The sequence below is a fragment of the Thalia democratica genome, chromosome 5, assembly GCF_965202585.1.
Source record: "Thalia democratica chromosome 5, ktThaDemo2.hap1.1, whole genome shotgun sequence".
NCBI classification, from domain to species: domain Eukaryota; kingdom Metazoa; phylum Chordata; class Thaliacea; order Salpida; family Salpidae; genus Thalia; species Thalia democratica.
The window spans coordinates 38036786-38052512 of record NC_139169.1 but is presented as its reverse complement, the minus strand read 5'-3'; the positions used below and the strand labels follow the sequence as shown (position 1 = coordinate 38052512).

The following is a 15727-nucleotide window of genomic DNA, read 5'->3' as shown; positions in this document are numbered from 1 at the left end:
CTCTTATCGTATGACTTTAAAAAACCAACAAACTCTATATGAAAACAAACAGAAAGCTCATTTGTGTAATTTTATTGTAAAGTTTATCAGTAACTTTGTGTTTATTGTAAAGTACTATAAAGTCTAAATTATGTTTGTGTATAACTTGTTTTTAATGAACAGAAGTAATTACACTATTAAGTAAAACTGGTGTTTGTTTTTATTTCGAAAGTTCCATAAAGCAGCACAACTTGTAGTAAGTTAAAAAAGTATTTTATAGACTGAAGATAGAAAAACATTTAAATGTCGCTACAATGCAAAAATACTACTATTTCTAATAAAGTCACACTCTTTTTTGAATAGTTTATTATTTACTGAGTAGCTTAAACAACTTTGTCATCAATTAAAAGTAACTAGTTTGAAATTATTTTTATCAATCTTTTAGCTTCTCTTACGCCGCTTTCAAACGCCCCGTTCACAAGAGGGTACTGCGCCTCGCTCGTGGAATCGCCAGCAAACAAAATTCTCGGCCGGCGGTCACCGTCAGCTGTGGTGTGGTACACCGGGTCCGCGAGGCTTGCTATATCCTTGATTGTACTCTGGCAGTTTATGTAAGGGAAAGCCCCTTTTGCGTACTCATCTTGCGAGAACTTGGTCACGTAAGCGGCAAATGGGTTAGGTAAAGACGGCATGACTGTTAAAAGTTTGTTTTTTATATTTTTTTTTTAATTTGAGTAGAAAAATATAGGTAAGTGTTTTGAAAATTTTAACTTCAACCTCAGTACCTTAAATACAGTTTTCTAAACAAAGTTCTATAAGTTTTTGTTAATTTCTCAATTAAACGTTAAGTTTTTTTTCAAGCAGTTTTTGTGGGCTGTCTACTTGTGTATATGTAATGTATTAGTATCTATACTGAGATCTAGGCTGTTTTATTTCAAAAAGTAAAAGTAAGGTAAATATAACTAACATCTTTTGAGATCTGCCCCAAACTCTTCAATTAAAATATCATCTTCTGTTTTTTCTGCTAACTCAGCTTCTTTTCCGACTAACCAAATCTAAATTATGTTTTCAAATGTTGTTTTAGTGATGAAAAACATAATTTAACTATTTTTTACTTAAAAAAATTAAAAGTACAAAATACCGTCATAAATTGTTCATTGTTTCCAGGAGACCTGAAAACAATCACTGAGTAGTTTCCATACTTGAACTTATCTTTTCTTAGAAGGTACAGCATGGTTTTACCTTCACTTCCAATTATGTCTTCACATTTAAACCTAAGAGTTACCGTAGCTACGCTTCCAAATCCAACTCTATCAGAAAAAAACACAATCAGTATATGCTTTATATTTGACATTTCACTATATCTACCTTTTGATTGCATCTGATTTTTCCGCTGGCAAACGCGGCTCAAACATCTTCTCATGAACATCTTTCAAAACTCCGAGCGGCAGAGTGGAAACAACGAAATCAGCATCAAAGAAGCTCGTCGCACCAGACTCCAAGTCTTTAACTGTTGTGCGGACGTTGTCTCCACCCCAGTTGACGTTTGTGACTTTTTTGCTGCATTTCACAGTGTTTTCGGGTAAAAGTTCAATGATTTTGTTTAAAATGCTGTCTGTTCCTCCATCAACTGTTTGAAAAGTCGTAGCCCTGTGCGCATAGAAGCATAAATTTATTTACTATTCAAAAAATATCGGTTCAATACTAAACAGAAGTTAATAGACTTTTGCACTCTTTTATAGCTTTTAAAACTTTTTTTTTTCTATTCAGTTATTGCTCACTTTGTATTAACAGTTTAGCAGTGTAAGTCAAAACTAATTTGTGTTTGATAAAACAGTGTCATTGGGAATAAATTTATAATCTACGTTCAACTAACAATCCTTTGTCGCTATTAAAGTTGTCGTAATCTTTAATATTAACAGTTTCCAAATTGCTGCAACCTTCTTTCACTTTTTGGAACTGTAACATAGAATTGTACAATGGTGAAAATTCCTCATTCTTACTATACGACCAATTATCGTTGATATATGCCATCAAATTGTTCGAGTTATTGATGTTCGCTCCTTTTGTAGCATCTTCCACTTTAGAATCAAAACTCTGTAACACCTCATCAAGACGTTCATATTCGTCACCTTTTGCTTCATGGCTTTCAAACAGAAACCTCTTTTTTCTGTTAAAAGCACAGTGATAATACATCATCAAACAGGAACCAATAATAATCATATTAATAAAAACAATTTACGTTTGGTACGGAGAAGTACCTATCATGTGTTTATCAGCAAATAACTTTAAATCGTCATCTTTTCCACAATTTACCCATTGGGCCCCGTCTTCATACAAGAAGTTGTCTGAAGACCATTAAAATTAAAGGTCAAATAGTTTGTAAATTTTTCACATGTAAACTTTTATAACTATTTCGTTGGCTGTCGAATACAATAAAGTATGTAATGATATTTGATATTGTATATATACACATAGTTGTCTTAAATATATAATAAAAACATTTTTTTAATTTTTTTTATAAATTAATAAAAAAACTACTTTGTAAAAACACTATCAACTTAAATAAATTGTTAGTTTGCAAATAACTTTCAACTTTTGTTTTATTTTTTACCTTCAAAACGGCGGGTGTTAATTCTGCCACCGATTCTGTTGCGTGCTTCAAGTATGGTGACGTCACAATGGTCTATTAAATTTACTGCACATGAAAGCCCGCTGATTCCTGCTCCTAATATCACTACTTTTGGCCTCTGCTTCACTTCACTCATAGTTCTAACAACTTAAAAAGGTTAAACAATAAAAATTAAAAATCTGAAAATTCATGAGCTGTCCAACTACTGTTGTTATAAACATTGGGGGTTTGCTAGTCTTATTTTTCAAATGTAAAAAAAGTAGCGAATAACATAAATACGTATTTTGTTCTTTCTATTCGAAATAATTTTATTTTATTTATTTATACACTTAATAGAAACTTTTTAATCGTTTAATAGTAAATTAAAAGTTGTTATTTAAAAAACAACTAATTTTTCTAAAGGCACTACTCTACTGTAGAATTATTTTTTTTATGTCTACAATTTTTTCCTTTTTATACTTTAAAACTATTTTAACTAGCTAAACATAAACCTCTTATAAATACCAAAAACGTTTTTTTTTATATATTTTTTTTGGAGTAAATTATACACCTAAAAGCAGTCAAACAAACTTATAATAAATAGAAAACTAAACTGTTCTTTACAAGAGTAAATTATACAGACACTATACGTCTTTAGAATGTTTTTGCGTTTAAAGTTGACAACTAAATTTTCACAATTACTTTTGTTTTTATACTAAAACTTTACTAAGCAATGAAGAAAATAACTTTAGTTAACTTTTGCTATTGAATTTAGCCATTAACTGTTTAACATTAGTGATCATTAGTTTAAAATTTTTATTTTTATGAAAGTAAAAGTATTGTGAATATTGCCGGAAAAAGTCATCGTAATTGAATTCTTGAACTTTTAGAAAACGTTGTAAAATCACATATGCAGTAAAATCAAAACCTTTAAAAAATTAGAATTTTTTTATAAATTTTTTAAGTAAGTTTTTATTGACAAGTTTTTAGCCTTGTCATTCAGGTTTAAAAACCTAATAAAGACTTACAAAAATAAATGTAGAAAAGATTTCTCAGGTTTTTTTGTTTTGATTTTAAAGGTATAATCTTCTATTTTCTGCTTAACTCATATTAGTATTATTATTTTTTAAATGAATTTTACTTCACAACTAATCGGATACAGCAAATGTATAACAAAGATGAGCTGACTTAAAAGTATTTTAATCACTAACGTTATAATAACAACTTTATAAGCTATTAAATAAACTTTGAGCCATCCTTAAACTACAAAAATTAATTTTCTTTAAAACACTTAATTTTTTAGGATAATTTTTTTTTTTTCAAGCAAACTAACAGCTTTTTTGAATGTAACAACAAGTGCTTGAATTATATGCACATTGCACATGTGAAGCTACCGCCTACGAGAGGAAAGCAAACTAAAAACTACCTACGCAAATTCATTGTGTTATGGATTTTCTGCTCCTACTAAAACTTGACAATTTTTGAAAAAGTATATTTAGATTTACTAACTATTGTTTATTATTCAAAAATGTATACTACACTTTGATATTTTACTATAAAAGTTTTATTAAAGTGGAAAACATATAAATTAAAAAGAAATGTAAAAAAATTGAACTATAACAACTTATATTATATCTATAACTTTGTTATATGTATTAACAATGACATATTTTATATCAAGAGGACTAAAAATGTTCATAGTTTAAAACTGAAGCGTTTTTTTTTTACTTGTGTAATGTTTGTTTTTAATAAGTAGGCTTTTAGTTTACAATAAACAATTTAAAGCAAAACTTTTCTACATATTTTTATATGGAAGCATAATTAGTATAAAACTAAAAACGATTACATTTTAGAAAATAAAAACACTTTTATCTACAACAAAATAATTGAAAACTGTTTTACATAGACTATAAGCAATATATGTAAGTACATTAAAAAAAAGTATTGAAGTGTGTATATTTTTACTAAATCGTAGTTACTAGTTTGCCTTTTAATTACAATCTTATATGTTACGTTGCTTTTTTTGCTATTTTTCGAACATGCGTACAATTACTTTTTTATATTTTATGTTTATTTTTGTTATGTATCTATAACAAAAATAGTTTTAAACAAAGCCATTAAAGCCATAAAGTCTTTTTATGTGCAATTAACAAAGTAAACACAAAGTATTGCTAACAATTTAATACTTTCATGTGCTATGGTTAATAAAGCTTTAAGCAATGTTATATCAATTAAACAAAGATAAGGTTTATTAATGACAAAATAAAGTTATACTGTTTCATTATGTGGTTTAACAATTTTTGGTGCATTAAGTTACTTTTGTTTCGAACAGTCAACATCGTTTGCATTTATGTATTGTATAAGCTTTAAACCACATAGTATGTTTTTTACTGAAAGATATATTTAGTTATATTAAACATTGGTTTTTAAAATTTTTAACTGTAAAGTGAAACAATGCATCAAAATACTACCTACGCAAACTTAGCACATTGTGTTGTGAATTTTTGCTTCTGCTGTTGTTTTACATTTTTATCAATAGTATACTTAGTTTTAAAAACTATTGCTTCTGTAGTAAAATATTCAAACTAATCTTTGAAACTTTACAATTTTTTTTTTATTTAAATTCAAAAAGACATTATTCTTATACAACTTGTGAAAACTGACAAATAACATTTAAAGAACTAGTTATTTTTTTTATATTTCCTAAACTTATAACACTAAAAATTACAAAAATATTAGCACTTATATTACAAAAAAACTAGGTTGCAAGAATGCTAAGAAAATTTTGCATATTTTAAACAAAGCATTTGTTTAATATTTTTTATTTAAAACTCAAGTTTTTTTTTTGTGTGACGTTATTTTTAATAGAAAGGGTTTTAATTCACGATAAAAAACTAAACATTTTCAACATAGCTATAATCAAAAGTATAATAAGTATGAATGTAAGATAGGTATATCATTGTACACGTATGTGTCGTTTTCATACTTTTTCATATTAAACTTTGTTTAAATTAAATAATACATATATCAATACGTTTTTTAGGCTTTGTAGTTAATGAATAACTTGTTTATTTTTAATATGAACAATTTTAATATACTTTTTTAAGACCTCAAAGTTGGACTAATTTTTTTCATATATTTTCTTGATAAAAGTACACGCATGTGTAGATTTCATACTTTTCCATATTAAATTTCATTTAAATCTAATAAAACACATATCAATATGTTCCCTATGTTTTGTAGTAAATGAATAATTTGTTTTTTATTTAATATTAATACTTTTAGTATACTTTTTTAAGACCTCAAAATTAGACTAATTTTTTTCAAATATTTTCTTTATAAAAGTACACACATGTATCGATTTCACTTTTTTTCATATTAAACTTTATTTAAATTTAATAAAACACATATCAATACGTTCGTATAAATACATAAAAATAACAGTGTAAGAAAATAACAAGAGAAGCAGTACACACTTAAACATTTATTGCAGCTACTTATGAGTTAAACAAAACAAGTAAATAATTCAAAGTTACATTCTAAAAGAATTAAAACATCTGAAATGACGCGTGATAACATCCTAGCAGGAACACAGCAATTTAAACTATCATAATGTTATTGAATTTAATCTGAAAATATGCAGCTATGTTAATGCATCAAAAATGGAATGTTGAAGTACGAGTGATAACTGTATACAAGGCAATTTATATTGTTCTACACCCCCTATTACTCTTCATGTGTTGCCAGTTGTCAAAAACATTTAGATTGTTTTCAAAATCAAACATTTAACGTAGTCAATAGTAACAACAAGTTATGCAAACTTTTGTAACATAAAATTGTATGATTTTAATTTTTGAAGCTACACCTTTCATTAGAATCAATTTTGCAATGCAGCTTTTTGACAAATTAAAGCTTTAACGCGCTAAATGTTACAATTTGACTGTATTTAATTCGTTTAATTTCTACGACACTAAAAATGCTAAAGAGTACACATATGTCAAAATTATCTCTCAGGAGTGCATATTAAGTATAAATGTTTACTAAAAGCTAAGAAAGCATAGTCTTTTCAAGCTGAAGTATAAGCAAGTTTTTTCGCACATAAGTGGTTACATGACAATTCGGACAACTCAAATTCTTAAAAAAATATTTTAAAGACTCTATCTAAAAACTAATATAAATTTTATAAAAATAAAAATGCATATGTAGATTTGTTATCTATCTTTTTAAGCTACTTTTATCTTTTTTGAAAAATTTAAAACATTTTAAAATCTAAGATATTTAATAATTACTAAAAATAACTATATTTTTGACAAATATACAAGGGCCGTTTGTGGGAATTTGAATAGTCGTGCGCCACACATAAGTATACGTTTCTGCAGATTTACAGAAACATACCAAGCTACGTCCCTGGTGTAAAGTAATTAACTGTGAACCATAATCTTGTGTTTTAACTGAGTGCATGTCAGGTTTCTATTCGGACTAAATGATACATTTTTGTTATTTTACCAATTTTCATATACAATACTTATAAAGTTCGATTTACAACTAAAACCTTAGATTCGTTTTCTAGATATTTCTTTTTGTTTGTTATCAATGGTATTATTACTTGCCTACTGTAATTACAGGGAAGCCAAAGACAGTATATTATGTGTGTATTGTGTATGATAAAATCATTATCAATAATCGAAAAATTCAAGGTTATTGCAAGACATTACTTTAAATAAAGTTTTTTAGTTTAAATGAAGTACCATAACGTTTGTTTTGTATAACATTTATCTAAGATATTTTTTTAATTATAGTATTTTGAACAAAAAAAAGACGCTCAAGATATTTTGTCCGGCTTGGTGCACGAAGAACCTTTCGGTTATCGATATTTTTAATTATAAGTTTGAACTTCATCATTTATATTTTTATAATAAAAATAATATTAGTTAAAGTTTAAGTCGTGCGCCTGACTAAGTATTTGCCTCCGCACTCCGTAGTATCTTTTATTAAGTATATTAAGGTATAAATTTAATTGATTAAAAAATATCTGATATTATAAACAAAAAGTAACAAAATCAAATTCTTAATTTCTTTTTTCTAGATTAGTTCTAACTTTTAATTAACATTTTACAACAGATTTTAAAAGCTTAAGATTTCACTAACTTATTAAAATATTGAACATTTATCATAAAAATTTTAAGATATTGTCAAATTCAATAAGAAATCAAAAAAAAAAAGATATCTTTCATATACGCTGGCTTATTATTTAATTTTTTTTTAAACATCAATATGCCAAATTTTTGAAAATTAATTGCAGAAAATTAGTAAATAATGTCTTTTTTTAAACTTAATCAACAATTTTTTTTTTTTTAATTTCTAAAAAAAATTGGAATATAAATAAAAATATAAATTAAGTTTCTGAATGAGTGAATTCTTGTTTTTAGATAAAATTAAGTTTAAATAAAAATGATGCATTTTCTCCTTAAAACTATGCTGGGAACTCAACTCATATTGTAACACAAGTATTATTTCAAATTTATTGACGGTTCGATAAAAATAACTGCTTAGATCCAAAAAAGTTAAAATAAAACACAGCACAACATTGAAATAGATTAAAACATAGTTAAGCATTAATGTTTTGTTCGAACGAGATCTAATAATCCTTAATTGAAAGATGTTATACATTAGCTGTGATAGTTTTTATTACAAAAAAAAAAACTTAACTGTGAGCTATAATAGTTTTAAAAAGTATGTTTATAAGTAAAAAGCTTTAATATAAATATGTCTTTAAAAGCAATTTACTTTAGGTTCAAGAAAATTTAAATTTCTTAACTTTGATTAGTGTGTTAAGAAAACTTAAATTCACTGGCTAATAAAGATGTTTTTGTTAAAAATTATTAAATCAAAGAAGTCTTCAGTTTTATTTATATGTTACTAGAACTAAATAACCACAAAAGTGTCTACAAAAGTCTTTAAGTACTCGCAGCATATTTTTGAAAAAAGATTTTTAAAAATAATTTTTATTATGCAAATCTTTATTAGTCAATGCATTTAGATTTTTTTTTAAACTTTTATTTTTGACTAAGCAAGAAAGCCATAACTAAAGACCAAAACTGAAAAACCCAAAAATGGCCTATATCACAAAAAATATTTAGTTTGTACAAAGATACTGTGACCAATTAAGTTAATTCACTGAAGAATACATATAAAGACTAGTTCAAAGGACTAAAAAAAAGCCAAAATGCTCTTTTTGCAATGGGCTCTAGCACAAACCCAATAAAACTAAACTTGAAGTAATACATGATTTATTTTAGCTGTATCACTAAGCTATAAAATTTTGTAAAAAAATATACCTAAAAACAATGAACAAAAAAGTTATTGTGCTTTGAAATGTTTAAGTCAAAAAAAATGAATGAAATCTCCCCTTTTTTATAGATATGTTTTTTATCTAGGTTTAGTCTAATAAATATTTTTTGCAGTCAAAATGAAGTTCTTTCAGTAATACTGAAATTTTAGGAGTAGTGAGATTAAAAAATGACTGGTAGCATGTTTGTTGTAATAGTGGCATCAAAAAACTTAATTTGTAAAGTGATGAAAAGTTTTTTATTCCATTTTAACAGGATAAATAGTTCTAATCTTAGTCATTTTTAATAATTTTTAAAGTAAAAAGCAGAGAAATTTGGAAAGTTTGGAAAGCAAATAATACTAATAAAATATTCAATTTTTAGTTAATGTTTAAATACTATTAAGTAACTTGTATGAATTTCCTAACTACTGTTAAAACTTTTTTCAAATGTATTGAAATTTGAAGGAATAAGAGCTATTTCAGTATGTTATAAAAATTATATGCATTGTTTAGTTTGTTTTTATCTATTGAATAAAATATTGACTATAAATAAAAAGTTATTATATTTAAATTCTTAAAAAAAGCAATAAAGTACTTATAAATAATTTTGTAAGGTTCAATATAGTTTTAGTTTTTATTTAATGAAATAATTTAGTAATTAATATCTAAAAGACAAAATAATCAAATTTAAAGATTTTGCGTAATGAACAATGGTCAATTAAAAAACAATTTCAGCTTAGTTTCAAGTGGGTAAAGTATTTTTTTATATTTTACTCAAAAGTTGTTGTAGTAGCTAGAGTATAAGTAATTTTTTTTATTTAGTTGTTTTTATTAACCATTTTAAAAATTAGTCTGAGCAGGAACAGTATTTTAATTAAAACCCTAATACTATTTTATTTATTTTTATTCTAAAATTTGATCTCTACTGTGCATAAGTGTTCTAAACTTTTTAATAATTTTTTTTATGTAATTTTTTATTAGTTTTTATGGTAAACATTTGGCCACAGAAATGAAAATTAATAAACTTTTTGTTTACACATAATCTTTTTTTAAATAATAAATTATTTTGAGGAAATTTATATTTAAACAAATTTTCTATATTTTCTAGTCAAATTTGCTTTTAACTGTTGAGAATCAATAAGTTTTTAAATAAATTTTCAATACTACAATATATTAACTTTTACTATGTTTTTTTTTGTTTTGTTACAAAAATTTTATTTTAGAGTTAAAAACATTTATTAATTACTTATTTAAAATTTGATTACAGTAACCTCTCGGATCTTTACGCACTCGTGACATTACGCACTCTCGTTTAGTTACGCATTTCAGAATTCTATAAAATTCAGAAAATAAAAATGTTATTTTTTTTTAATATTGCACAAATTAGATTTAATGTATATTTTTAAATTAAAATATGTTTTTGAATGCTAACACACCTCTCTATATCTTTAGACTTTGTTAATTTATGTTCCTTGACTAATTGATAAACATTTAGTTATACCTCAGTATATCAGAAATTTTGTTAACAATAAGAGATTAAATCAAAATTCTGAAATAAACATGACTGTGTTTAATAATGAAAGTATAATGAAATAATGAGAGTTTAAAACACAAAGAAATATTATATAAGTCTTGCCCTATATATTAATAAACACCATTTTATAATTGTAAAGAATGCTTAATTATAAATTGAATTTGCTAAGTAGAATAGAATATAAATGTCACATATAGAATACTTAATATTAAAATAGTAAAATTATTTCTACTCGTATTATTATTTTATAGAAATTCAAATCCTTTTTTTTTAATATATGTATAGTTTTATCTGTTGTTTTAATATTTATAAATAAAGTAAACAAATAGTTAAATAAGGGAAAGTGCACATTCTTTTTTAACTGAAAGCATTATTAAAAAACAGCCATTATAGTGAGTATATTTGGTACCTCTCGTTTCTTTACGATCTCTCATATCTTTACGCACTTTTTCTGTGGACACAATGTGCGTAAATAAGCGAGAGGTTACTGTAATCACTTCTTAAAAACTTTTTGAATAATGAATTTTCAAAAACTCAACATAGCTACTTTTAACGGGTAGCTGTCAAACTTGCACGTGCGTACAAAATTGCATATCATATTTCTTCTTGAAAAGCTAAGTATTAACTTTAAGTTTTCTGGTAAGCTGGATTTTAAAGTAAGTGTTATAAATTGTTTCTACAAAAAAAAAAAATTATTTTTAAGTCCATGCTTTTAACTACAATATATGAGATGTTAGAAACTTTATTTAGATAATAAACTAAAATGACTTTTAAATAACACATGTGCAGTTTCTGAAATTTGAATATCAGACAAATATTTCAGAAAAACCTTCTCTAACTTTCATTAACAAAAATTATATTTTACAAGTTTCACAACAAACGAGTGGCATAATTAAAAACATTAAATTTACTTTTTTTAGCATACAATTTTAGATAATTTTTGCAAGAACTCAAAAATATAGAGTTGAGAATTTTTTTTAAACTTTTATTAATTTTAAACTAAAATGTACAGGTTTGATTAACTGAAGATTACTTTCTGATAGAAAATTGGCAACTATGCTTTAGATTTTGATAAACTTTTAAAACCTTAACGAAATTAAAGCAATTTTTGACAAGATAAATTTCAACAATAAAGAAAAAATAACTCACTTTATATTACTATTAAAAAGAGAAAATTGAACTTAAGTATTCACTTGCACTTTTACTTATTTGTATTTTTTTATGTAAAAATTTTGAAAATTTGTTTGTATACAATGTTTTGTCATTTTTCATGATAAATTTAAACTATTCATTTAGATTGTTTACTAGTGTTTAGTTAACACTGTAAAAAATAATGAGACAAACAGACCTGTTGTTGAGCACGCACTTTTAAGGTATATTTTTGTGTAAAACGTACATTTTTATTTACACCAGGGTTTCCCAAAGTGGGCCAGATTTTCAGGGGGCCACGAGCAGCAAAGGGGCTACAGAGGGGCCGTGAAGTCATAGTTTTAAACTTACACTAGATATTCTGGAGTTGTTGATGAAGAACAAAAAAAAGTCTTTGTTGTATTTATGGTAGTTTTTAAGTAATCTTGGTACAAGGGCTTATAATTTTTTTAATTTTTTTAAAGGGGGCTATTTGAAAAAAAAATTTTTGGGAAACCCTCATTTAGACTGATGTTTATAAGGTGAGCAATAAGCATTTCGATTTGTAGCTAATAACAAGTAAAAGTTTAATTTTTAATTTTAAGTACTGCATGTGCTAAATAGCATAGTAGAAACAAAGTAAAATATAAAATTGTAACCTGGTGCATTTTCTTGTACAAACAAAAAATCTTAAGTTTAAAACAAACTATTTTATACTTTATTATTTTTATTTTAACTACAATACTAATGAGATACCTTATGTTCCATAACTTTCAAATAACTTCTTTTTAATTAACTTAACTTATACAAATTTGTATTACTTGGTTAGTTAGGTAAGATTTATAACGATTTAAACTTAACGATAAAGAAAAAATTAAGATGTTTTATTTGTTCAGTTAAAGGATTTACAAAAATACTACTTTTTTATAAACTTAACAGTTCTATAAGTATCATTTAGTTTTTCTTTTATTTAATAACAAGACGTTTTAATATTAGTTTTATAAAAACATTTATATCACACCTACCAAAACTTGTGGGTAGTGTAAATCTAGCGGTTGTAAAGGTTTTTTTCTCAAAGTTAGATATACAAGTGTCTAGACTTGATAAATGAAGACTTAAAAAATTACAAACTTATAAACAGCTAAATTTAATGGAACTTAGTTTATTATAACGGCTTTGAGTAAAAAATGTTAAAAAAAACTAAAACGAGTTAAAAATAAATTAAAGTGTTAAAGTGCAAGTTATGTCATAGAAATGGAAGTGGCTGTAAAAAACACAAATAAACAACAAAACAGATCTCATTAACAAAAAAAAGTAGCATTTGTTTAAACAATTTGCTAGGCGCTTTGGCAGGCGCCTGTAATCTAGCTACCTAGAAGCTAGAAATAGTGACGACTTTACTAAACTAAAACGCTAATAATCATCACCGTGCAAAATTATAAAATTAGTTTTTTATAATAATTCGGTTAGTATTTTGTCATTCTAAAGGATTTGTATGTTATAAGATTTTAAAACAAGTCTTTATAAATAAATTATTTTAAATCTTTTGCTTCAATAGTTATTGTTTGTTTATTGGGCTTAATTTGGCAAGGGTAAGCACGCGGTAATTTAAAAGTAAAATCACATGAAAGATTAAAGCTAAGTTAAGTTTAACTATGGCAAATGTAATCAATATGGTTAAAAGTTTTTTTTTTTTGTAAACTTATGAATTCTCTTAGGAACTAAATTTCTTTAAATATTCTGTTACTTGAAGCTTAATACTGGACAAGACGTTAAAAGGTATCCGAGTAGTGCGCGACGCGATAACAAAAGGTTTTTTCGTGCACTGAGTCTTTTGAACAAATGTTTTGAGCACTTTTTTTTGTAATTCAAACAACGATATTTTTATACAGATAGAAATAAAACACTAATAAGTATGAAAGCAAAAATGAAATTTGACGAAAGAAAGTTAATCTTATACAACAAGATTGGAACTGGGGGTCAAGGATGTGTGTACGATGCAGAATACGATAGGGAAGACTGCGTGATGAAAACTTTACACCAAAAAGATGATGGAAACATTAAGCGCGAGTACAAATATCTGACACATTTCAATTACCAATCTGACGCAATAGGCATTCCGAAGGTCGGACCCAGGTAAAATTATATTTTTGCTTAGGTTTTTCTCAAACTTGTTGTGAGCTAAGTGAATTAATTTTTAATTTTGTTATTATCTGTGTTATAAACAGTTAATTTAAATGCATTTAAAGGAATGTTGAATACTTTTAACGAATGACCCAAGTCCATAAAAAGCACATTAACTTAAAATGTCCTATTTTCCCAATCTTAACTATTTATATCATCGCTTGCAGTTTTTATCACGACGGATCGTACAGCTTCATAATGGAGAGACTCGGAAAGGACCTCTCGTCTTACCACAGAAGACGAAACTTTTCAGTGGCAGCAACATTGATGGTGGGCATGCAGGTAATAAGAAGGTTGAAGTTCATCCACAGCTGCCGCATCCTCCACAACGACCTTAAACCCGACAACCTGATGCTGGGTTCGGACCACCCCGACACCTTGTACCTCATCGACTTCGGCATGGCCACGGCCTACAAAAGGGACGGTTGTCACGTGACCAGGCAGCGCCACAGGGGAATCCTGGGCACAAGGAGGTACAGCTCTGCTGACAACATACTCGGTTCGAAAAATTGTTTTTCTTTTATAACAAAGTTTTTAATTGAGTTTTGAGAAGTGGTTTAACACAAAACGTTTAATAAGAAAGTGTTCCATAAAACACACTGAATGTAATGATTTTTTAACATCCTAAAATTAACGTAATTATTTACAGGTTACACTACGAGCAGAAGAGACGATCTTGAGTCGCTCGCATACGTCCTCATAAAGCTCCGTACTGGCCAGCTGCCCTGGGAGGAGATCATTGCCAGTTATGACAAGGGTGAGCTTGATTCGAGACTCATAAGAAAAGTCGCTGATAGCAAAAGAGGACCCGTTGAAGAAGTTTGTCGAGGCACGTTCAGAGAACTGGAAATTTTTCTGAAAGAAGTGAGAAGACTGCATTTCAGTGAGAAACCTGATTACGAAGAGTACTACGCATTGTTTAAGAGAGCGCTGAAACGACTGGGATATGATTCAAGTAGTTCATTACTGACGTTGTTAGATTAAAGAAAGTATAATATTTAACCTCCTATTTTTTAAGTTGTCCTTTTAAATAAAATTTTAACAAAAGTATTGTTGTATTTGTATATTTTTATAGATATTTAAATAAGTTTTTCAAAATTATATCTTAATAACTTCGATTCTGATTCGGGTGGGATTTGATTCGGGTGGGAACTTATCGGGTGGGAATTGTGCGCGGGTTGGAACTGAACGGTTCCCCTGGACTCATTGTAACAAACTGAACTTCAGATTGATTGACTTTGTTAATAGCTTTGAGTGTTAATGATATCAAGTGGGTGGTTTTACTTTCAAATGATATTATTATAATTTTAACCTTAGAAAACTTAACTTTTAAACTTAGTTTTAAAAATCTGTGAAACAACTAAATTTGTTAAAATCCACACATAGTGTACCAAGTTTACAGTAGTAATACAAATAAAACTCAAAAACAATTTTCAAAATGTAAAGCTAACTAGAAAATACAAATGTACCAACTAATATTCTGTAATTTTGTAAACTACTTGAAAATTGTTAATATAAAGATGAAAAAACAGAGATAATGAAAAACCTTTGAAAGTTAGGAATAAAACCAAAAACTCTGAAAAAATCTTCATATAATAAAACAATATGCATAGAAAACAAACTCATTGTAAACAAATAATATAACAATACAAGTAAAATAGGTATTAACAACGGGAACGAGTCACCTTTGCACGAGCGTCACTTTTGCACGAGGGGACACTTTTGCAAGGCGACTCTTTTGCATGAGCATCACTTTAGCACGAAGGGACTCTTTTGCACGCAGCGTCACTTTAGCACGAGGGGACACTTTTGCACGAAGGATCACTTTTGCACGAGGGGAAGTTTTTGCACGGCGATTCTTTTACATGAGGGGACACTTTTGCACGAGGTGATACTTTTGCACGAGGAGACACTTTTGCACGGCGACATTTTATTTTAAATTATTTTTTTTTTTAAGTTT

At 27.0% G+C, this 15727-nt stretch overlaps 2 protein-coding genes across 2 annotated transcripts; one reads left to right on the top strand and one right to left on the bottom strand.

Moving 5' to 3' along the window:
• Positions 1-392: 392 nt before the first annotated feature.
• On the bottom strand, positions 393-2747 carry LOC145836491 (protein anon-37Cs-like). The gene is made up of 7 exons (XM_082944289.1): positions 2594-2747; positions 2222-2327; positions 1856-2149; positions 1348-1629; positions 1121-1289; positions 947-1034; positions 393-673 (listed from the first exon to the last, which is right to left on the bottom strand). The coding sequence occupies exons 1-7, from the start codon at positions 2745-2747 to the stop codon at positions 393-395; spliced, it is 1374 nt and encodes a 457-aa protein (XP_082800415.1).
• Positions 2748-13510: 10763 nt separating this feature from the next.
• Positions 13511-14751, top strand: LOC145836490 (uncharacterized). Its single transcript, XM_082944288.1, has 3 exons — positions 13511-13719; positions 13935-14266; positions 14417-14751. The coding sequence occupies exons 1-3, from the start codon at positions 13511-13513 to the stop codon at positions 14749-14751; spliced, it is 876 nt and encodes a 291-aa protein (XP_082800414.1).
• The last annotated feature ends 976 nt before the right edge of the window (positions 14752-15727 follow it).